This window comes from Halichoerus grypus, chromosome X (assembly GCF_964656455.1).
Source record: "Halichoerus grypus chromosome X, mHalGry1.hap1.1, whole genome shotgun sequence".
In the NCBI taxonomy this organism is placed as follows: Eukaryota; Metazoa; Chordata; class Mammalia; order Carnivora; family Phocidae; genus Halichoerus; species Halichoerus grypus.
In genome coordinates this window covers 44,090,465-44,115,643 of record NC_135727.1, presented here as the reverse complement: position 1 = coordinate 44,115,643, position 25,179 = coordinate 44,090,465, and the positions used below count along the sequence as shown (strand labels likewise).

Below are 25,179 nucleotides of genomic sequence, written 5' to 3'. Positions count from 1 at the left end.
TTGGTAATGTTTCATAAACGACAAAAGTGTTACAAGGATGGGCAGAATGGCACAGGTCCAAACGATAGAGTAGGTGGGTCTCTGGAGAGTTACAGGTCTTTTTGTGCCAAGTGAGGTGGCTCTGAAAAGAGCCTTTGGTTTGCAAGGTAGTCAGGCGGTCCTGAGGCAGCCCGTTGGCGGAGGGTGTACCTGATGACGGCCTTGCTGGCCTCGGACACGGCGTGCTTGCCAATCTCCCCGGGCAGCAGCAGGCGCACGGCTGTCTGGATCTCCCTGAAGGTGATGGTGGAGCACTTGGTGGAGCGGGCCAGGCGAGAGGCTTCGTCGGCGATGCGCTCGAAGATGTCCTTGACGAACGAATCCAAGATGCTCAGGGTCTTCTGCGAGAGGCTCAGGCCCTCGTGAACCTGCTTCAGAACCCTGGGGAAGTAGATAGCGAAACTGTCGGGGCAGCGGCGGCGGCGGGCTCGGCGCCTCGGCTGCTTCTGCTCCGGGCTCTGCCGGTCGGCTGCCGTGGGCTCCTCGGTGCCCGGGCATTCCCCAGAAGAGGTCTCACAGCCAGGCTCAGCCATGTGGGGCTCGCCTTCCCGACAGCTCGGAAGGAAGGGCAATGGCGGCTGCAGAGGGGCGCTGGCCCATTTACAGTCGCTGCATTTCCTGACGTCACGGGCAACCTCCATACCTGATTGGACAAAATGCAATGCCGCGAAGCGGGGCTCTATGCCAAACCATGTCACCTGTGATTGCATACCCTCAAGCTTGACATCACATCGGATAATCAGAGTGGGAATTCGGTGCCCTCTAAACTTCTTGGGACCTTGGTCAGGAAAACTTTCAAACATTCCACTGAAGGTGTATCTTACTTGCAGATTTTCAACACGAAACAGCAACAGATCTTGGAAGAGTCGTATTTTTATTGGAATAGTTTTTATTCCACATCATTACTCTATTTCTGATAAGCAGTAAGTGCCGTTGTTTCAGGATGTGCTAGAAATACTATGTTCTGGAATCAATGTGTCAGCCTCCTCTTACAATCACAGTCAATGTAAAATGGAGATGATAAAAGCACATGAGCAGATGGAGAGAGGAAAAAGAGTAAGGACTGGGCGACACATTTAATGAATTTGTAATCGGAGCTAATACCTCTTGAGCATCTTCACTTTCTATTCAGTTTCTCCTCCTTCTCCTTCTTCCTCTTCTTCCTCTTCTACTTCTCTTCTTCTCCTTTTTTTGTGTGTGTGGGGGAGGAGGAGCAGAGGAAGAGGGAGAGAGAAAATCTTAAGCAGGTTCCATGCCCAGCATGGAGGCCACACGGGGCTCAATCTCACGACCCTGAGATCATGACCTGACTGAAATCAAAAGTCAGAGGCAAAACCAAAGGCCACCCAGGCGCCCCTCTGTTCAATTACTTCTTTGGCAGGCAGGGAGTAGCACACAGGAAAGTGTGGCGTAAAGGAGATCAGTTTCTTTCCATTTTTTTTTTTTTTTTTTTTTTGCCCAAAGACATTAGATTAAGAGGCGCCAATTAAGAGAGGGAGGGATTTAATCTGGTCAGAAATTATGACACCTCTCCTAATAGTTCCTTGTGGCACTCTTCTGTGAAAGTGCTAAGAGAGGGCCAGTAGGATGGGATAAACCAGAGCTGACTCTTTATTTCCCCATGTTTCCTGCTCAAAGTGAGAGGTGAGGAGATGAGGCTAGGAGGTGATTCGCTGTAGACCTGATGAAATGTCTGGTGCCCTATGTACCTTCAGGTTTGTCCCCAAGAGATAACAGGAGATCCCAGAAATTCTCAAGCAGAACTCTCATGTGCATTCCTAGCACCACCCTGGTACAGTAAGATACATCTAGTACCCCGAGTGCTAGATCTCTCCCAAGTTTCTGCTTCTGCAATGCCAATGAGATACACTTAATAACTACTTACTCCATTCCTTAAGCCTTTTGCCTCGGCTTGCCTGGAGAGATCCCCAAGCAGCCAGGAGTCCCCAGTGAGCCTCCATTCTGGCACAGTCACTTGAATACCCTTTTTGCCAAACAATCAGACACCAATAATCACAAGCGGTGAAACTGGTACTAACAAATAAATCACAACATGGCTGGACCCACAGGCTGGTTTGTCAAGATCAGTTTGCTTACCTTAAATAAATCACGACATGGCTGGACGCACAGGCTGGTTTGTCAAGATCAGTTTACTTACCTTTCAAGTCACTACTATCATTGTCAGACACTCAGCCTACCTAACAGGTGCTTCTGCAGGAGAGGAGAGGGAGAAGGGTCAACCCCACAGGTCAATTCCCGGTGTCCACCAAACTCCTCCTTGTCCTGACAGCCTGGAACCTGCAGCTACCACAGATGAGTCTCTCTGAAGATGCTCTCCCCCACTCTGGCTTTCTAGGCATAAGATCAACTGACTGGAGTTGGTATCTCACAACATATAAGCTTCTGGTTGCCTCTATCCGCAATACTCTGAAATATTCCAGTCAGAAGAAAGGACAGCCAAAACTACAGTTCATTGATGCCCCAACAGGGGAACTTCGGAAAGACCTCACCCTAAGCACCAAAATTATGAACTTTGCAGCTTTGGCTTATTGAGAGGGTCTGAATGCCATATCCCGGTCTGACTGCCATATCCCAAGGCCATACTTCCAGAAGAATGACTTTAGCCAATTTGGGGACATTTCTCTTATGACTCAGAATGGACTGCTGTCTTGAGCCAAGCCACCATAGCTTCAACAGGAACTCTCTCACTTGGCCAGCAAGGTACCCGTACAAGTGAAGCTATTGCTCTCACTTCTGATCAAGGCCCTCAGGAGAAATGGAAAACCAGCCTCCAAACACAGCACACAAAGAGGTAGTCATACAGATAAAAAACATTAAAAAAATCTTCAAGTATTTATTAACTTGAAAATTGTTTTCTTAAAGACACTGAGGTACTAAAAAATACCCACACAGTAGAATTGCTGAGCAAATATAAGTGCTGATGGTTGGAAAATATTAAATTTACCCTAATTCTCCAAATATCCACAATAGAGAAAGAAAAATGCAAATGGAAAATATTTTAAAATTAAAAGCATATTTTTTCAATAATCTCAGAAATGCATGCAAACAACTACTTTGCATGTATTCATGAGAAAACCAATTAAGAAATTGAACCCCCCTTCCAAAAAAGGAGTTAAGAAGCACCAAAGAAATGCAGGCAATCAATGAACTATTGTCCAGGTGGCAACTGTTTCATACAGTCATTGCTTTCATTTACCTTTATTTGCTAATTCATTCTGTTACCATTCTTTCTTGCAGCTGAGATCATCTTCCATCTCCTTAATTGTATTCCTTATTTTTTTATTATGTTAAATTAGCTGACATATAATACATCATTAGTTTTTGATGTAACGTTCAGTTCATTAGTTGTGTATAACACCCAGTGCCCGTCTTCCTTAGAAGCTCCTCTAATATGGTATCCGATGGTGGAAACACTATGAGTTACCATTTTTCTCAAATGTCTTTTTCCTGAGTTAAGTTTTTAAGGTAGCCAGCATTGAGATGGGGTTAAGTGTGCAGGGCATTTAATCAGGTTTGATAGCTGAGGATGGCACCAGACATATATTAATGGCCTCTCCTTAATCAGACATAAAATGTGGCCCTCGGGGAAGCCCCAGAGCTTGGGCCAGGCAGCTCTCTGCAGCTGAGGAAATGCCTGAAAGGTGTAATGGCCAAGGACTTCCAGCTGACTGCACTCTAAGTAGCCAAAGCAGAAAGTCTTCGTTGAGGGGGGTTCTGGACAGTCCATCTTTATGTCTATCACAGCCTCATTATTAAATGATACCTTGACTAAGTATGCGACTGCGGGTTGACAGGTATTTTCTCTCAGCACGTGCTTTTCTTGATAAAAAGAGGTATGCTGTCACACTACCTGGTATTCTGTTTTCAGGCACAGTGTCCTTTTGTCTGCTATTGTGCTCTCTATGCTTACATCGTAGCCTTACTATGAAGTCTCCAGCTGTGCTTCCTGGATCTAGAAATTCACGATTTCCCTAAGTTCTGGGGAAATTACCAGACATTTGTCTTTGAATATTATTTTCCAAATTTGCCCAATTTCCTCCTCCTGGAATGCCAGTGAGATGCACTTAACAATTACTTACTCCATTCCTTAAGCCTCTTTGCCTCACCTTCATCCTATTTTTTTCTCTTTATCCATCTATGAGGGGTTCTGTGTTATTTCTTTCACCCATCTTCTAGTTCAGCCATTCTCTCTATCCAGTAGGTCTCCTTTGTTGTGTACAATTCCATGGATCTTTTAACCTAGTGGTTATGATTTTCAAGACCAGAAAACCATTTAACACATTTTTGATAACTAGCCACTTCTTACTCATATTTTACATGTCTTGTAATTATTTATATACATGTGTTAACCATTTTTTAAATTTGGCATTTTGTAATAGTACTTTGGAGCTTTCCAGTTTGGTTTCTTGTTTGATTTTGACAAGGGTGGCTTATTTTTGGATTGTGTGCTTGTATAGGAGGACTTTATCTGCAGGAATCTTGTAAGAACCTCAATTAAGATTACTCCTCCAGAAAGGATTAGATGTGTATTTGCCATGTGTCTGGGTTTGTGACCAGGAAATGTTGGCATCATGCTGGTAGTGCTAACCTGAACCCCAGAGCTACACAAGGACACTCGTGTGAATGCATATTCTCAGGGAAAATTTTTTTACCCCTCACTCAGAACCAAGGACCGGGAGTAGAATTTTCCTTGGCATCTCCTTTTCCCAGTAGGAAAGAGTCCACTTTTCTCAAAGGTTGTAGTCATTCAAGCACCACTTCATGCAAAGCCGAGTGTGTAATGTGATGGCTCGTATTTGCTCAGGCCCATGTGCCTAGAGGTAAAACAACAACAAAAAAATCCCTGAACATTCAAATGCCTTGAGTTAAAATAAATGGTTGGCATCAAGGGAAATCATTTTACTACTATTAATTTGAACAATTCTCCTCTGACCTGGTGGAAGTGGTGAGAGATACGTCCACGCACAGGCCTGGATTCATATCCTTCTCCTCATGGTTAAAAGCATACAACTAGTCAAACAAAGAAACAAACAGCAGGTCAAGTATCATACCAGATTCCCCCTCAATCGCAGAGGCTGAGTACCCAGTAAGACTCTTACTGGTTCAGCCTGAGACACCTGACCGCACACTGGGCCCAATGCCGTGAGTCAGCGGCTCCACATCCCTGATTGGCTAACTCCCAGCTGACTGAGGCTTGAGTTGCCTTGACTAGCAGCCTCCATCATCCTCATGAAGCCGATCTGCAAGTCCTGAAAGTTTGTGATTTCCACAAGAAAAGATTACAGGCTTGGGAAGAATAGAATCAGATAAATCTGGGCTACTTATAGTGGTAGCTCCAGTTACTAGGGAGCCTGGAGTAGGAATTGTTTCCTGAACTTCTTGATTTAGCGATTTCTGTACTGAGTTTGGGTTCTCTCTTCTGTTTTTCCATGAATTCCATAACAAAAATAATGTTGAATAAGTTTGATTGGGGACGTTTGACATATTAATACTATTTTCCCAGGGTTGTGGCTTATAATTTGTTCCCTAAACAACAAATCCATTTCCCTCCTGTCGTCTTTACCATTAAGTACGCTGTTAGATAATGATGCTCACCTAGTGCCCTTTGCCCTCAATCACCTTCAGAAGTGAATAATCCGACATATTCACTTTCTATCCCTGTCTTCAACATCAAATCCATCTTTTGTCTCTCGCCTTAGATTTTATATCGGTCCCTCACCTCACACTCCCAGCCTTTAGAGTCTATGTGGTGCATTTTCAACCTTGTTTTACTCATGCTTCTATTTGATTTCTGAGAATAGAGAGGCAAAGCCCAAATAAAGTACAAAAAAATCCCACGCATAGATGATTTCTCACTTAAAACTATATATCTATATCTAAAGCATTGGTATGTCACTTGGACAAACGTTGAGATTTTGAAACAGCAGCAATGAGCATGATAAAATTTCAGCGACTTAGTGAAGTGCTGTTTATGCAAAACTGCTCAACAATACTACCTTTCAAAATGAGCATGGTTTGCAAAGAGCCTTTGGCTTTCCAAATTTTGTTTCTATGTGTATGGCAATTTGAGGTCCTCCCAAGGGCCGTTCGCTTTTAGCTGATTTTATGACAATTGTTCCTGATTTCCCTGCATCCAACATCCTTTTTCTCAAATCCTTAATGAGATTTTTTAAAGATTTCAGGATAATAATACATAATAACCCTTATGAGGATACCTCTCTATCCTAAATCCTTACTCTAATGATCCTAAGGTGAACTCTGAAGTTCTAATGGCTCATCAGAGATCACCCACATTGGACCAAAACAAAACAAAACAAAACACAAAACCAGACTTTCCACCCAGTACTGGAGCAGGCATTGCACACCTTCACACCTTTGCTACTCAGAAAAGCCCTCTCTAGTATCCTTCCCTCCCTACCATCTTTCTCATGAACTTGTCCTGTTCTGATGATGCTAAATAAAATTTGCAATCTGTCTCTCTGCGGGGGGGGGGGGGGGTTCCTATCCCTCCTCTGATAGTTTAAAGAAGAGTTTTTTGATTTTTGTAGATTATCCAGATTTGTCTATTTGGCTGGCTGAATACGTCATCCTTCGTGGGGGAATTGCAAATTCTTTAAATAGCACAAATGCCATTCTTAAATAGTTGACCTAATATTGGTTGCTAAAAGAAATTCTAATCGAGTCCTAAGAATTGAAATCAGAGTATCTTCTTCCACCAGAGAGGTAGGAAACTAGAAAAAAAAAAATAAAACATACAATAAAATTAAGCAACATTGAAATCATCTTGAGTAAACAGAGGGTGAATGAGGTCCCCTTAGTTTTCTGATGGGACACCAAATAATCAGTATGATGGAAGAGGCACTGCATGGGCCCATGTACAGCTCAGGTATCTCATCTCATGTGGGATGAATTCTGTCCCACCAAATTCATAGGATGCTGTCCTAACCTTCGGTACCTCAGGTGGGAGCATATTTGGAGACAGGGTCATTAACAAGGTAATCAAGTTAGAATACACTCTTTAGCATGGGCCTTAACCTAAAACAACATTTCCTTGGAGGCAACGTGGACACAGAGACATGTATATAGAGAAGAAAATGGGACAAGACAATGGGAGGAGTCAGCCATCTGAGAGCCTAGGAGAGAGGCCAAGGAAAGAACCTTCCCTCACACAACTCAGAAGGAAGCAACCTGGCCCACAACTCTTGCTTTGGACTTCTAGCCTCCAGAACTGTGAAGTCACGTGTTTCTGGTCTTCTTAAGCTCCCCAGTCTGTGGTACTTTAAAATGATAGCCCTAGCACACTAGATTTTGTTTCCAGAAGCGGGGTGATGATGTAACAAACAATAAATTGGGAGCGGCTTTGAAATTAGGCAATGGCTTAAGGTGGTAGAGTTTCAAGGTGCACGATAGAACAAGCCGAGATTGCCTTAGAGGACTGTTGGGTGAAATAGGGGCAGTAAATGTATTTCAGGTGAGGGCTCATACAGAAAAGAGGAGAGCTGTAGGGAAAGACTCTATCAGCTTACAGAATGCATATATCATCATGAAAAATATGTTGCTAGGAATGTGAGTGTCAAGGGTGAGATAGCAGATGGAAATTGGGAGCATGTTATTGGAAACTTGAGAAATGGCCATCCTTGTTATCCAAGTGGCAGACCATTTGGCTGAATTGTGTTCTAGTGTTTCGTGGAGAGTAGAACTTTTACCTGATAAACTAGGACAGTAAGCTGAGGAGATTTCAAAGCACAGGGTTGAAGAAGCAGCCCAGGTTCTCCCTACGGCTATAATAAATGCCAGTGGAGATGAGTTGAAGAAGGTACCATGAAACAAAAAGAAATGATCACATAATACTTTGCAACCTTCTCAGCCTATCCAGGTAGCCTGCTTTAGGAAAAGGGCCAAGGGTGTGCCTGGGGGAAAACCATTAGTTGGGAGCTTAGGCATGTGAGACGTGGGTCCAATCGACCATCTCAGCAGAAGCCAGGGATAGAGATATGGTTATCCAAGAAAGATGTGTGGAGGACCCTCCTGTGTGATGGCTTGAAATCTCTGAAGCTCAGGGGAAGCCAACAAGCGTTTCATTTTGTGAATTTAATGCCAGGAGAAACAAGGCCAGCTTGGATTGAAGGGGAAACAGATGGGGCAAAATGAAGGAAGACTGTTGCACTGCTGGGATTCGGCAGGCGAGAGAAGGGCCCACAGCTATATCTCCCTGGGAACATGTGCTATTCTTCACGAAAAGGGGCAAAGGACCCCACTGAAGGTTCAGAGGTTGGCGGGGCTGCCACTGCCACTGCAGACCCAGAGGCGCAATGCCAGGGTCTGTAGAGCCATCTCCTCCTTGATTCCTGAGACCGAGGCCGCCTCCTGGGTTCCAAAGGTTAGGACCACCTATGGTGTTCAGAAGAAGGTACTACAGCATCCCGGGACAGGTGGGAGGTCATGGCAGAGAATGTGGGGCTGTCACCCTTGTGGGCTCAGAGGTCAGAGCCTAGAGCCAGAGAGGATTGTTCCCAATCCTTAAAATCTATTATAATGGCTCTGGACCAATGAGCCCTTGTTTCCTTCCGATTTCTTGATTTTGGAATAGTGACGTCTATCCTGGGCCTGTTCAGTCATCGTACACTGGAAGCAGATAACTTCTGGTCTTTTGTCACACATTCTCAGTTGGAAAGGAAATTTGCCTCAGCATTAATCCTGGCTGGAAGTGCACCCTTATCTATGTACAGGATATTTAGGTGAGATTTCACCTTAGCATTGATGCTGGACTGGGTGAAGCCTTTCGGTGATATTTGCACAGCATGAATGTAGTGTGTGTAGAGAACATGAATTTTGGGGGTCCAGAGGCTGACTATCATGGGTTGAATTTTGTGCTTCTAAAATATAGATGCTGTAATCCTGACCCCCAGTCCTTCAGAATGTGAGATCTCTTGGTGATAGGGAATTTACCGACGTATTCATGTTCAAGTGAAATCATTAGGGTAGGCCTCATCCGATATTACTGGTGTCCTTATGAAAAGGGAACAATTGGAGTCGTAGACACTGACAGAGAAAAGACCATGTGAGCACATATTGTGAGGACATGGCTATTTTAAGCCAAAGAGAATGGCCTGTAAAACATGCTTGCCTCATAGCGCCGAGACTCACCCAACCATCTGACCCATGATTTTGGACTTCTAGCATCCAGGAGTGTGAGGCCGTAAATGATACGTTATTTGAGTTGGCCAGTCCCTGCTATTCGGTTTAGCAGCCTTAGGAAACTAACATAACATCGCTAGAAACTAATATAATATCCTTAAATTTCCATGATTAAAAACCTATAACTGATCAAAGAACAGATAGCAGGGAAAGAATCACAGATGCTTAAGGAATCTATAACAAAGGAGGCAAGAATCTACAATGGGGAAAAGACAGTCTTTTCAGTAAGTGATATTGGGAAAACGGGACAGCTACAGGCAAAAGAATGAAACTGGACCACTTTCTTATACCATGCACAGAAATAAACTCAAAATTAATTAAAGAGCTAAGTGTGAGACTTTAAACCATAAAACTCCTAAAAGAAAACATAAGCAGTAATCTCTTGGACATCGGCCTTAGCAACATATTTATGGATAGGTCTCCTCGGGCAGGGAAAACAGAAGCAAAAATAAAAAGCTTTTGCACCGCAAAGGAAACCATTAACACAACAAAAAGTCAAACTAGTGAATGGGAGAGGTTATTTGCAAATGACATATTCGGTAAGTGGTTAATATCCAAAATATATAAAGAACTCAAACAACTGAAAAGGAAAAACACAATCTGATTAAAGAATGGACAGAGGACCTAAGTAGACATTTTTCCAAAGAACACATATACATGACCAAGAGACCCATGAAAAGATGCTCAACATCATTACTCATCAGAGAAATGCAAATCAAAACCTCAATGCGGGGGCGCCTGGGTGGCTCAGTTGGTTAAGCGACTGCCTTCGGCTCAGGTCATGATCCTGGAGTCCCGGGATCGAGTCCCGCATCGGGCTCCCTGCTCTGCGGGGAGTCTGCTCCTCCCTCTGACCCTCCCCCCCTCATGTGCTCTCTCTCTCTCATTCTCTCTCTCTCAAATAAATAAATAAAAAATCTTTAAAAAAAAAAAAAAAACCTCAATGCGATATCACCTCACACCAATCAGAAGGGCTAGTATCAAAAAGTCCAGAAAATACAAGTGTTGATGAGGATATAATGAAAAGGGAGCCCTCATGCACTGTTGGCAGGAATAAAACATGGCACAACCACTGTGGAAAACAGTATGGAGGTTCCTCAAAAAATTAAGAAGTAGAACTATCATATGATCCAGTAATTTCACTACTGGATATTTACCCAAAGAAACCCAAAACACTAATTTGAAAAGATGTATGCAACCTTATGTTTATTGCAGCATTGTTTACAATTGCCAAACTGTGGAAGCAGCCCAACTGTCCATCAATAGATGAATGGATAAAGAAGATGTGATATAGGGGCACCTGGATGGTGCAGTCGGTTAAGTATCCAACTCTTGGTTTCGGTACAAGTTGTGATCTCAGTGTCGTAGGATGGAGCCCCATGTGGGGCTCTGTGCTCAGCGCAGAGTCTGCTTAGGATTCTCTCTCCCTCTCCCTCTGACCCCTCCCCACATGCTCGTGCTCACTCGTGTCTCATGTGTGTGTGTCTCTCTCCCTCAAATAAGTAAATCTTTAAAAAAAAGAAGATGTGAGATACAGATATAGATAATGGAATATTATTCAGCCATAAAAAAGAACAAAATCTTGCCATTTGCAACAACATGGATGGAGCTAGAGAATCTATACTAAGCAAAATAAGCCCCTCAGAGAAAGACAAATGCCATATGATTTCACTCATATGTGGATTTTTTTAAAGATTTGTGTATTAGAGAGAGCGAGAATGAGAGAGAGAGAGTACATGAGAGGGGGGAGGGCTAGAGGGAGAAGCAGGCTCCTCACTGAGCTGGGAGCCCGATGCGGGACTCGATCCAGGGACTCCAGGATCATGACCTGAGCCGAAGGCAGTCGCTTAACCCACGGAGCCACCCGGGCACCCGGTGCTCATATGTGGATTTTAAGAATCAAAACAAATGAGCAGAGGGGAGAAAAGTGCGAGAGAGACAGAGACAAACCAAGAAACAGATGCCCTCCCCACATGCTCGTGCTCACTCGTGTCTCATGTGTGTGTGTCTCTCTCCCTCAAATAAGTAAATCTTTAAAAAAAAGAAGATGTGAGATACAGATATAGATAATGGAATATTATTCAGCCATAAAAAAGAACAAAATCTTGCCATTTGCAACAACATGGATGGAGCTAGAGAATCTATACTAAGCAAAATAAGCCCCTCAGAGAAAGACAAATGCCATATGATTTCACTCATATGTGGATTTTTTTAAAGATTTGTGTATTAGAGAGAGCGAGAATGAGAGAGAGAGAGTACATGAGAGGGGGGAGGGCTAGAGGGAGAAGCAGGCTCCTCACTGAGCTGGGAGCCCGATGCGGGACTCGATCCAGGGACTCCAGGATCATGACCTGAGCCGAAGGCAGTCGCTTAACCCACGGAGCCACCCGGGCACCCGGTGCTCATATGTGGATTTTAAGAATCAAAACAAATGAGCAGAGGGGAGAAAAGTGCGAGAGAGACAGAGACAAACCAAGAAACAGATGCTTAACTGTAGAAGACAAAGTGAAGGTTACCAGAGGGGAGGTGGGTGGGGGGATTGGTGAAATAGGTGAAGGAGATTAAGAGTACACCTATCTTGATGAGCACTGAGTAATATATGGAACTGTTGAATCACTATATTGTACACCTGAAACCAATATTGCACTGCATGTTAACTACACTGGAATTAAAATTTAAAGAAAACAAGAAAAAATTTTAAAAAAACCTAGAGATGTGTTAATGACCGAATTATGAGTTTAAAATATAAAACGATTAGGAGGAAACATAAAGGTAAATCTTCATGACCTCAGATTTGGCAATAGAATTTTAGATATGATACCACAAGCAATAAAAGAAAAAATAGATAACGTGAACCTCATGAAAATTTAAAACAATTATCATATGCTTTCACTTATTTGTGGAACATAAGGAATAGCATGGAGGACATTAGGAGAAGGAAGGGAAAAATGAGGCGGGGGGGGGGAATTGGAGGGAGAGATGAACCATGAGAGACTCTGGACTCTGAGAGACAAACAGGGTTTTAAAGGGGAGGGGGGAGGGAGGATTGCTTAGCCCGGTGATGGGTATTAAGGAGGGCACGTACTGCATGGAGCACTGGGTGTTATATGAAAACAATGGATCGTGGATCACCACATCAAAAACCAATGATGTATTGTATGGTGACTAACATAACATTAAAAAGTTAAAAAAAAAAAAAAAAAAACATCACCAAGAAAGTGAAAACCCACAGAATGGGAGAAAATATTTACAAATACATGTGCATATATCTGATAAAGGACCTTGTCTCTACAATATATGAAGAACATTTACAGCTCTGTAATAAAGTGACAAATAACCAAATTAACAAAAGGGCAAAGAATCTGAATGCACATCTCTTCAAAGAAGATACACAAATGTCCACTAAGCAAATGAAAAGATGTTCAACATCATTAGTCACTGGGGAAAGACAAATCAAAACCACAACGAGATACCATTTCACACCTACAAGGATGGCTACAATCAAAAACACATATAAAAATAACAAAGTGTTATCGAGGATGAGGAGAAAGTGGGACTGTCATTTGTTGCTGGTGGGAAAGTAAAATCATGCAGCCACTTTGTGAACCAGTCTGGCAGTTCCTCAAAACGTTAAACATAGAGATAACATATAACCCAGCAATTTCATCCCAAAATATATACCTAAGAGAAATGAAAATCTATGTCCACATAAAATCTTATAAAAGAATAGTTATAGGAGCATTTTTTATAACATCCAAAAAGTGGGGGAAACCCAAATGTCCAGCAACTGATGAATGGATAAACAGGTGTGGTATGAATGGAATATTATTCAGCCACAGAAATGGAGTACTGATACATGCTGCAACATGGACGAAACTGGAGACCTTTTGCACGTGAAAGGAGCCAGTCAGAAAACACTACATATTGTATGATTCCATTCTTATGAAATGTCCGGAACAGGCAAATCCATAGAGACATAAAACAGAAATAGCGGTGGCCCATAGTTGGGGAGATGAGGAGAATGGGGAGTGATGTCTCCGTTGCTGTGTCTGAACGACTGCTGCCCACCTCAGGGACCTCCTTCTGTCCATGGCTAACAGGGGAAGACAGGCTTCAGGTGGATGCAGTGGCAGGCTTGCAGGGGGAGCAAGTCTTTCTGCACCTGGAGTGAGAAGACCGGGGTGTGAGCCCCTCCTCAGATGCTCACACCCAACATCCTTCAGGCAAGACACTTCCATCACATTGCTACTCAAAATGTGCCCCCTGGGCTGGTGCTGATCCACAAACTGTTATCTTCCCACAACAGCATAAACACAGAAATTGAAAGCAGCATTTACAAACCTCCACAGCAATCTGACAGAGTGGCTTTATGGCTGTTGAATTTAAGAATAAACAGGTTGAGCTCATTAAAAAAAACTCGGAGGTGCTTCCCTCTCAATCTCCCAGGTGGAATAACCAAGGAAGACACGTATTGGCTCATCTTGAGACACCTCCTCACGTACAGGGCCAATGGCTGTGGCTCAGAGGCTGCAGGTCCATCAGAGGCTGATTCAGAAGCGTGGGGCTGCACTAATCGGATGCTCCACAATACCCATAGGGTTGTAAGTAACTAAGTTCTGACCTCTCAAGAACAAAAGGTTATGCCTGAAAAGAACAAAGTCAGATAAATCTGAATGAGTTAAGAGTAGCAGCCTCAGTTGGGAGGGGTCCTGAATACTTGTTGTTTCTTGAACTTTTGGATTTAGATATTTCTGTACTGAGTTTGGGTCCTTGCTTACGCTTTTCAAAGAATTTCACAATATGAATAGCATTGAAAAAGTTTGATTTGTATATGCCTGTCCTATTACTGCTATTTCCCCCGTGTTGTTGCTTATACTTTGTTAGTGAAGCACTAGCCATCCCCTTACTTCATCTCAGTAACCACAGCATTACACCATGATTGCTCACTAGGTACCTTTTTCCTCAATCACCAGTGAAGGGAATAATCAGATGTATTCAATTCCCACTCTGGTCTTCAACATCAAACCCCACTTTCCTTTCGCCTCCCCAGATTTCATGCGTATCTCTCACACTTCCACTCCAAGTGTCCCATCCACAGTCCAATTATGGTGCATTTTCATGTTGTTTTACCAGTCCTCCCATTTGATTTCTGAAATTACAAACGGAACACACACACACACATATTCTAATGGATTCATGTTCTAAAAATAACGTTTTACATACTACAACGTGTATGACACCAATATGTATGAGTAGCTTTGAAAAACATCTGTATGTCACATTGACAAACATGGGCATTTTGAACCAGTAGCATTTAGCTTGATAGAATTTCAGAGACTTAGTGAAATTCAGTTTTCTTTTTCTAAATGGCCCACAGTTCTTTCTCTGAAAAGGCAAATGGCTCCGCAAGGAGCCTTAGGCTTCTAAAATTTTCTTCCCGCTATATATGGCAATTTCTAGGTACCACCCACAAGGATTTACTTGCACTGGATTTTGTCGTAGCTTTTCTAGGGTTTTTATAAAGCAAGCTCTTTTTCTTCCCCCTCAAATGCCTTTGGCTTTTTCTCTCTTCTAATGGACTCCAGAAAAGGTTGGATTGCTGTAGTTTACCTAGCTTTTGTTTCACTGTTTGGCTCAGAATGACACCTTTCACAGGTCTCTACACCTAAATCAAAGGTTATTTAGAATTTATTTTAAAAGTTCACATGGAACACATAGCAAACATAACGAAATAGTGGGTTTGAATGCAACTCTTAATAAATTTCAAAGGAATGAATTCCCCCACCCCACCCCAGCCACTGTGTTCTCTCTTCACAGATACATAGGAAGGTAGAAATCAATTAAATGGAGGGCATTTGGATAATCACCAGCTACTTTGAAATTCAGCATGTACCTCTAGGAAAAGGAAACAAAAAAAAGCCCATGCACCAAGAAGGAGAACACAATGGGTTTTAAAGTGCATTACCATTATCCTAAGTCCTCCTACCCATCAAATCACTTGAGGTAGAGGAAGGATTCACCTTAGTTCTCTTAATTGCCAAACAGCCTCCTTTTATTTTGATGCAAAACGATAGGGACAGGTCCCACTGTGACATCTGCATGTTTACACTTCAACCACCCTGGTTAAAAGGAAGAGCTTCAACAGAAACCCACAGGCACACGGACAACCACACCACCTTCCCCTTCAATCTCCAGGCTGCATGTCACAGGAAGGCTGTTATTGGTTCAGCCCTGGTCACCACCACCCTTTGGGCCAATGGCCATGGATCCTGCACTGCCAGTTGTTTATTGGCTTCTGCTAGCGGAGGCTGGGAGCACAGCTGCTCTCATTGGACGACCCCGTCATCCAGGCATAATTGCAGTGCAGGAAGCCTTTTGTATCAAAAGGGAAGGATGATAGGCTACCAAGGCACAGTATCAGATAAATTTGAATGAAGCAAAGTAGGCCTTTCACAAGGTCAGGAGCTTGAGCAGGGCATTTTTCTAGATGGTTTGATTGAGTATTCTGCACGCTGTTTGGGTCCTCATTTATGCATTTTTTTGAATTCGGATAATGGGATATGTTAAAGGAGTGTGAATGGGGTAAGTGTGATTGTTATGGCTGCTACTGCACTTTAATTATTGCTATACCACACATTTTGAAAAAAACTCTCTCGATGATACTACTATACACATGTGGGAGAATGAGAATGCGTGAAGTAAATAAAATCATTGTGGAAATAATTTTGACCGTAAAGATCTCTGAAGAGGCTGACCTAGGGGAATACCTACTAGAAATGACCATTTAGAAAAGTGAAGAAATGCAGTATGGTTAAGAAAAATCATAACAAACTGCACTAAAGACATATATAAAGTTGAGCTGATAATGTTTTTAACATTTCTTTCACAATAAGAATTTTTAAAACTCGGCAGAACGGCACAAGTCCAACACTAGAGTAGATTGCACTTTGGAGGGCCACAGGTCTTTTTCCACCAAGTGAGGTGGCTTAGGAAAGAGCCTTTGGTTTGCGATGTGGTCAGGCGCTCCTGGGGGAGCTCATTGGCCTCTGGTGTACCTAATGACGGCCTCAGTGGCCTCAGACACGGCATGCTTGCCAGTCTTCCTGGGCAGCAGCGGGTGCATGGCTGTCTGGATCTCTCTGGAGGTGATGGCGGAGTGCTTCCTGTAGTGGTATGAGGAGCTCTCCTTGGACACAACCCATTATCCAAGGGATTCATAATCCTGTATTTAGTTCTATCTTGTTAACTTTTTTCTTTAAGTTGCCATAATCAGCATAATTATTTGATGCCATCACTGTATCATTTACCTCTATTTGCCAATTCATTCTATTATCATTCCTTCTTACATCCCACATCTTTTTCTACCGTCCTCAATTACATTCTTTACAATTGCCGTTCGTTTGGTGCCAGTTGGTGTAAATACTCTGAGTTATCATTTTTTCTTAAATGTCTTTACTTCTGAGTTAAAGTCTTAAGGTAACCAGAATTGAGATGGGGTAAGGTGTGCAGGGCATTAAATAGGGATTTAATCTTCTGAAACCCTGAAAGGTGTCACTTATGTACCTACCTCTTCTTACATGATATTCCTACAGAGGCAATGGTGAAAAATGTTAACCCATGGGAAATGGAGTTAGACAGGGTCCATACCACTTTGGGTGGCTTCGAGGCTTACCCGGGTATATTGTCACACACCCCTGGGAATTTTGGTTAAGGAAAAATCATGTGCGTAATTATTGTGCTGATTATAATAATTGGACTGGCATAATGAATATTCTTTCCCTTTTAGGAACTCAGTGTTCTTTCTCACATGGGGTAATCTCAGACATTGGAGACAAATGGAGATATGGGGATCTCAGCTTCCCCATTCCTTGACAGCATCAATGATTAGATGGTGGCTCGTGAACAAAACCCAGCTGGGATACCTCTCCATTCCATTGAGGCGGCTCTAGCCGTAGTGTCAAGCGAACAAACAAGCAGAGCACAATTGCACAAGAAGTCGAGGAAGTCAACTTCCTTTTCCCTGCATCATTCCATCCCCCAAGCTAGCATTGTTCTGGGCCAAGAAGAAATGTCCCAGCTAGTAAGAATTCCTCTCACCAGGGAAGGAAAAGTGGAGTGAGTGACCAGCTTCTCTAGACAGTCCTGGCACTGCATGAAGGTCTACCTTCAGTTTTACCACACCCATGGCAGCAGAGAGAGTTGGCTAGCTACAAGGAATAAAAGCTGAGGCTATTATTAGCACATACACAGCCGGACTGACTGCAGTTTATGGAGAATTTTGTGCGGACAAACTCAGCAGTTTCCACCACTGATGGAGTCACTGGCTGGGTGCACAGATGCTGACAACCGTCCCAGTGATATTGAAGGGTCCTAAAGCCAGCCATACGTCAGTACTTGTGCCCCCTTGCCCCGGACCTCTCTCCAAACGACACCCCTACACAGACCCCGCCCTGCCAGAGCCCAGACCCACATGAGTAACCATCCAAACTCTCTGCAGCTGCACAAGTGTAGAACAGTAGCCACCTGGATCCTTTCCCACCTCAACCAGAATCCAGGAGTTCAGCTTACAGACAATCCATTTTTCTAACAGCCGTGCAAGAGCAAGACACCATCTTAGGTACCCTTGGCAGACCCACCAGCTTGCGTGCACTCGGGGCTAGCCCCTCTAGCTATCTATGCACCTGCATGCCGTGGCCTGATGCCTGTCATTGGCATCTGCTACGGCAGGTACGCACACAGAGGGGACTGTGCGGTGATGGGTGAACACTCTGACAGCCAGGCCCCTGCCAACAGCTGCTTATGGATAGGAATCATGCTCAGGCTCCTGTCACTGGCCTGCAACTCCATGCCCACCTACAGATAGCACCTCCAGGTTCTAGTTGGAGTGGGATGACTGATATATTCAAACAGTTAAAAGAAACTGCCAACCAAACATACTTTACCCAGCAATGCCGTCCTTCATAATTGAAGGTGAAATAAAGACTTTCTCTAATAAATAAGAGCCGAGGGAACTTGTCATGTCTAAACCTGGATCACAAGAAATGCCAGAAGGAGTTTTTCAAGCTGAAACAAAAGGACACTGATTGGTAACACCAAAATATATGAAAATATACAACACACTGGTAAAGGTAAGCATTTAGTCAGATTCAGAATACCCTAATACTGTATAATGTGGAGATGTGCTGACCGGGTAACCTGAAAAGAAAGGATAAAAGATAAAGGTATTGAAATTTGCCATAGTTTCAACAATTTGTTAATGGATACACACACACACACACACACACACACACACACTCACACTCACATAAACACACACAATGTAAACAATGATGTAAGAAAAGTAAAAGGGTAGGCAATAACAGGATGGAGTTTGGGCTGTGACCAAAGGTAAGCTGTTGTCAGTGTAAAATAGACTGTTATACCTACATGATATTGTATGTAAACCTCACAGGAGCCACAAAGCAAGGATCTACCACAGATACACAAAAGGTAAAGAGAAAGGATGCAAAGCACATCAGTGCGGAAAATACTAAATTTAGAAAGGCAGGCAACAAGAAAGGAAGTAGTGGAAAGTAGAATTACAAAACAGCCAAGAAACAAATAATAAGGTGGCATTAATAAGTCCTATCAATAATTACTCCCTTAATGGAGTGAATTCTCCAATCAAAAGGCCTACAGTGGCTTAGTGATCAAAAAGCAAGATCTAACCAGCATTTGGTTAGAAGAGGCTCACCTCAGCTCTTAAGGACACAGGAAGATACAAAGTGAAGGATGACAAAAGATATTCCATGCAGGTGGAAACCAAAGAGAGCAGGGTTAGCTATACTAATGTCGGACAAAATAGACGTTAAGCCAAACTGGTAAGAGGAGACAGAGATGGTCATTAGGTAATGACGAGGGGGTCAATTCCTCAGGAAGATATAACAATCATAAATATGCACTCAACATTGGAGCACCTAAATATATTAAGCAAATCCTTAAAAAACTGAAAGGAGAAATAGACAATAATACGATAATACAAGGAGACTCCAATACCCCAATTTCTTAAGGTTTTATTTATTTATTTGACAGAGAGAGTGAGCACAAGCACGGACAGTGGCAGGTAGAGGGAGAGGGAGAAGCAGGCTCCTCACTGAGTCGGGAGTCCAACGTGGGGCTCGATCCCAGGACCCTGGGATCATGACCTGAGCTAAGACAGACACTTAACCGACTAAGCCACCCAGACGCCTCCAATAGCCCACTTTCAATATTGGATGGGCCGTCCAGGCAGAACATCAACAAGGAAACATTGGACTTGAGCCATACTGTAGGAAAAATGGACTTAACAGACATATATAGAACATGTCATCCAAAAGCAGCAGAATACACATTCTTCTCAAGTTCACACAGAGCGTTCACCAAGGTAGATAGCAAAACAAGCCTTAGCAAATGTAAGAACATTAAAATCGTACTATCTTTTCCAACTACAAGCGTATGAAATGAGATATCACTAACAGGCAAAAAGGTAAAAAATTCACCAGTACGTGGAAACTAAACAACATGCTTCTGGATAACAGTTGGGTCAAAAAGAAATCAAAAGGGGAAATCCAGAAGCAAGTGCAAATGGAATGACAGCATATCAAAACATATAGGTTGCTGCTAAAGCCATTCTAAGAGGGACATTTACAGTGACAAACACCTACATTAAGAAACAAGAATGACCTCAACCTAACTTTTCACCTCAAGGAGCTAGAAAAAAAAACCAAACTAAACACAAAGTCAGGAGATGGGAGAAAGTAACAAGGATCCGAGTGGAAATAAATGTACCAGAGACCAGAGAAAAGGATGGACAAGATTAGTGAAACTAAGAGCTGGTTATTTGAAAAGAGAAATAAAATTGGTGAAACTTTAGCTAAGCTAACTCTGAAAAACAGAGAGAGGACTCAAATGAGTAAAATCAGTAATCAAAGAGGAGACATTACAACTGACACCACGGAAATACAAAGGATCATGAGAGATTACTACAAATGGTTATATGCGAACAAATGGATCACCTAAAAGAAATGGATAAATTCGTAAAACACACAACCCACCAAGACTGAATCATGAAGAAACTGAGAATCTGAGAGGCCAATATCAAGTACAGAGATTGAATCATTATTCAAAACCTGCCAAAGCAGAAAATCCCAGGAACAGATGTTTCCCTGGTGACTTCTACCTAAACATTTAAAGAACCAGCACCAACACTTCACAAATTCTTCCCAAAAACTGGAGAGGAAGGAATACTCCCAAACTCATTTTACAAGGCCAGCATTACTCTGACCCCAAAACCGGATCAGAACACCATAAGAAAAGAAAATGACAGACTAATGTCCCTGATGAATATAGATACAGATATCCTCAATGAAAGAAAAACCATTAGCAAACTGAATCCAAGAGCACATTAAAAAAAAATCATTCACCATGATCAAGTGGAATTTATCTCTGTGATGCAAGGATGGTGCAACATAGGCAAATCAATAATTCTGATACACTGCATTAACCAAAGGATAAAATCATATAATCGTCTTAGTAGATGCAGAAAAGAGTATTTGATAAAACTTAATACCCGTTTCTGATTTAAAAAAAAAAAAAAAACCTCTGAGGAAGTGGAGATGGAGGGGACACACCTCAACATAGTAAAGGCCATGTGTGACAAGCCCACAGCCAATGTCATACTCAATGGTGAAAAGCTGAAAGCAATTTCTCTGAGATCAGAAACAAGATAAGAACGCCCACTTTTGCCACTTTTATTCTACAAAATATTGAAAGATCTAGCCAGAGCATTTAGACAAGTAAAGAAATGAAAAGGCATCCAAATTGTAAGGGAAGAAGTAGAACTGTCACTATTTGGAGACGACTTAATATCACATATAGAAAACCTGAGAGACTCCACCAAAACACTGTTAGAACTAATAAATGGATTCAGTAAAGTTGCAGGAAAATCAAACTGCAAAAATCTGTCGCATTTCTGCACACTGCAAATGACCTATAAGAAAGAGAAATCAAGAAACCAATCCATTTACAATCATATCATAAGGAAGAAAATAACTGGGATTAAATTTAACCAAGGAGGCAAAAGACCTGTGCACTGAAAACTATAAGACGATGAAGAAAAAAATTGAAGAAGACACAAATAAATGGAAAGATATTCCATCCTCAGGGATGGGAAGAGTTGGTATCGTTAACTGTCTATCCCACCCAAAGCAATCTGGAGATGCAGTGCAATCTCTACCGAAATTCAATGGCAGTTTTCACAAGAATAGAACAAACAATCCTAAACTTTGTATGGAACCACGAACAATCAATCAATCAAACAAACACAAAGCCCAAAATAGTCAGCGCAGTCTTGAGAAAGAAGAACAAAGCCGGAGGCCTCACACTCCTGGATTTCAAACACTTTTACAAAGCTATAACAATCAAAACAGTATGGTATCGGCATAAAAACAGATGCCGAGATCCACAGATGAGACTATAGAGAGCTCAGAAAGAAATCCAGACATATACGGTCAATTAATTTACAAAAAGAGCCAAGAATATACAACGGGGGAAAGAACAGTCTCTTCAGTGGTATTGGGAAACCTGGACAGCCGCATGCAAAAGAATGGAATGGGATCACCGTCTTACACCATGGGCTAAAGATGAAATGTAAGACGCGAAACCTTAAGCCTTCCTCTCCACAGTCTGGTTAATTTCCTTCAACCAGGTACCTGTGAAGTGGTTATAAGGAGGGCTTTGTTGGCTGCTAAGCACCCTCCCACACTCCCTTCTCCTCTGAGGTTTTAGCCTTGGCAGACGAGGTGTACATGGCTTGCTTTTGCACTCCTTGCCACACGTGTTTTACTGACAACTGTGGTGGGTTGAGATCTCTGACATGTCTTTCGAGCACCGTCCAAGGTTATCCTGCCAACTCCGGCAGGCCCTTAACCAGTTGGCACCTCCTGTTCTTCAGCACATGTTTTAATAGAGAGCCCACTCTGCCACTCTTCTCCTTCCTAAGACAGCCGTGTTTTGCCACAAAACTAAAATGTTCTAAAAGTATTGATCAGTGTTTTCGTTAGCTCCGCTGTGTCCGATGAATGATTCCTTGGAACTACCCGTCCACGCCCCCCACCACCAAACATCAGTGGAATGCAAGTAATGTTCTGACCAGTGGGTTGTGAGCAGCCTAGGAAGTCCACTCAATGTACGTCTCTCTGAGTCCAGGAAGGAAACCAACATCCCCTGTGGTTTTTAGGAAAAGTGGTTTGAACAGAACTTTGGGGATGAAGGGTGGGCCGTGGGTTAGAAGTGTGATAGAATGTAATACATCCCCAAGTGTGGTATACATGCCTCTGCAGGCACACGAGATGGTTTTAAGTGGTACACAGATTTTTTTCTTACAGTTAAGCAGTTTAGTTAGTGTGAATTTAAATATACGAACACCATGTTATCCTGTGACGTTGCAGATATTATGGCTTAGGAAAATGTTTTCAAAAATCTTGAAAATACGTTCCTTAAAATAGCTATATTCAATAAACAATTGTATTGGTGAAATGCACATATAGCCAAAAGGATGAAATTGTTAGAGGAAGGAATTTACATGCCATCCAAATGGTTATAAGCTTCCGAGTCAGACAAACCTCATTCAAACCTGGTCTACCGCTTATCAGCTGTGTGACTTTAGGAAAGTAACCTAATTTCTCTGAGCCTCAGGGGAAAATGGAGTTGAATAACAGTACCAGCTTCACTGGACTGTTGTCAAGCTTAAGCCAGGAGCTTTACACTGTAGTGGTGTGAGGGCCCAAAACCTAGCGCCAGGTGGTCTGGTTTCCAGTCCTAGCTCTTCTGCTTACTAGCTCATTGACATTGAGCAACTTACTTCATCTTTCTGTGCCTTGGTCTCCCCGTCTGGAACATGGGACTCTTAGGAGGGTTAAATGAGTTACCACATTTGAAGTGCTTAGAAATATTTCTAGTATATATTAGGCATTATGTGTTTCTTAGATTAAAAATACATGCATATAAAGCTCCTGACACCTGACACCTAGTAAGTCCTCGTGAAATGTTACCCATTGGTGGTGCTTTGTATTGCCAATGCCTGGAACAAATAAATCTACAGTCAGAGTTTGATTAAGAAGCAGCATTTAATTGCCCAGGACTCATGGAGAATTGACAGGGCCCAGCACCTCTCTGCAGTAAAAATCAAAACACAGGGCCCCATGGAAGCTGGGCCTTCTTAAAGGACTGCCAGGAGTGGGATTGGAGAGACGGCCCAAGCTAGCTTTCTTTATCCTGTTAAAATAGGTGTGGGTCATTACAATTAAGAGAAAAGGAAATGAAGCAAGCAGCCTAATGCCACACGGCCTATATATGACAGAGCTCGGTAGAATGCTATCTTGATGGAGAACTCACAGCCCGAGGGGAGGAATAGAGAACTGGTCCACTGGGGTTCTGACGAAAGGGATACTTTATGGAAAATCTTATGGTAGAGGAATGGTGATGATGATAGTAATGTAACAGCAATACCATTAACTGAGATTCAGCCACTGTTACTGACTACCTCTAGACATTGTCCTATCTCCCAATCCTAAAAAAAACCCCTCTTCTGTGATACCATTAACACTCTCTTCCTACTGACTGACCGGTATCCCTCTTCTTTGAAAGAGTACCCTATTTCTATCTCCATTCCTCATCCACCACTCACTCCTCAACCCACTGCGGTTTGCCTTTTCTTTCCCAAGCCATCACCGCCTCTTCTGGGACTCTAGACCATCTGCTCTCCTCCGTCTTCCCATATTTATTCAGCAAATACTGAGTCCCTACCGAGCGCCATACATGGTACTCAGTCCTGATATATGACAGCAAATGAGACAAGGTCTCTCTTCTCAGGAAGTTCACATTCCAGGTAAAAGCAAAAATTGGATCTGCTGACTGAGTGCCCTCAAAAGCAGTTCACTGGATGATGGAGACGATCACTAACAGCGGGGCGCATGATGGTCATACCCTCAGAATAGATACTGTTAATCAGGGCGAACCTGTTTGAGCACCTTCTAAAGGTAGGTAGAGCAGAAAGCTCCAGGCAGCACACTGACATTCTTAATCTTAGGGCATCTTGGAGCCCGTCTTGTGAGAAAATGCAAAATCACTCACTCAGGGATTGTGACAACAACTCCTTTTGAAGAAAGAGGAATGAGTTGGAGAATGAAGTAGGGTGATTAGTGTCGGGCTTGCATTTCAATGAGGTTAAGAAATAGATGTGAATGCTGATAAAATTGGGAGTAAAGAAAGAGCTCAGATGAACTTAGAGCTTTCAGATCACTTCTGATTGGGGAAGGTTGGCCTAAACGACATCAGCAAACAAACCACACAATACGTATCTCCGGGCTACATACTTCTTCGAAGTGCCTCCAATGAAGGGCTTCCCTTCCACAAATTTAAGGAAATTTTAATATTGGAACAGCAATAATTTACTTAAATAAACCAAGAGAAAAGAGTGTTTGCAATGGCCGCTAAAGCTACTGAAAGGGCATGTTTCCTATCGAATAAGTGACCTGAAATGGCTCAGAAAACCAAAATTGTTATTCTGAGCACATAGATCTCAAACAAAATCTTAATACCACCTTTGCTGATGAAATGCTACTATCATTCTTATTAGAGCCCGAAAGTGACAAGAAATCTTTTTATCAGCATTACAGTCAAAAAGTATTTGCGAATATTTGGAAATTAAATTTTAAAAAGATTTAAACGCTAAAAAAAAAGAGAACCTAAATAGTTTTAGTTGATCTGATTGCACTGCACATGAGTAAATATGTACATGAGTAAATATGTCGTTTAGGCCGACCTTCCCCAATCAGAAGGTGGCTTATGACATTAACATAAGCTTTATCTTGGGAAACTCTACACTCTTAGAAATAAACAGGA

The 25,179-nt window shown here is 42.5% G+C and overlaps 1 protein-coding gene across 1 annotated transcript in view; it reads left to right on the top strand.

Moving 5' to 3' along the window:
* The window catches only part of LOC144380373 (uncharacterized), a 60,574-nt gene that overhangs the window by 19,791 nt on the left and 15,604 nt on the right, over positions 1-25,179 (top strand). Inside the window, exon 3 of the mRNA XM_078064009.1 lies at positions 18,848-18,866. Within this exon, the coding sequence (XP_077920135.1) occupies positions 18,848-18,866 (19 nt within the window). The remainder of the gene's footprint in view (positions 1-18,847; positions 18,867-25,179) is intronic.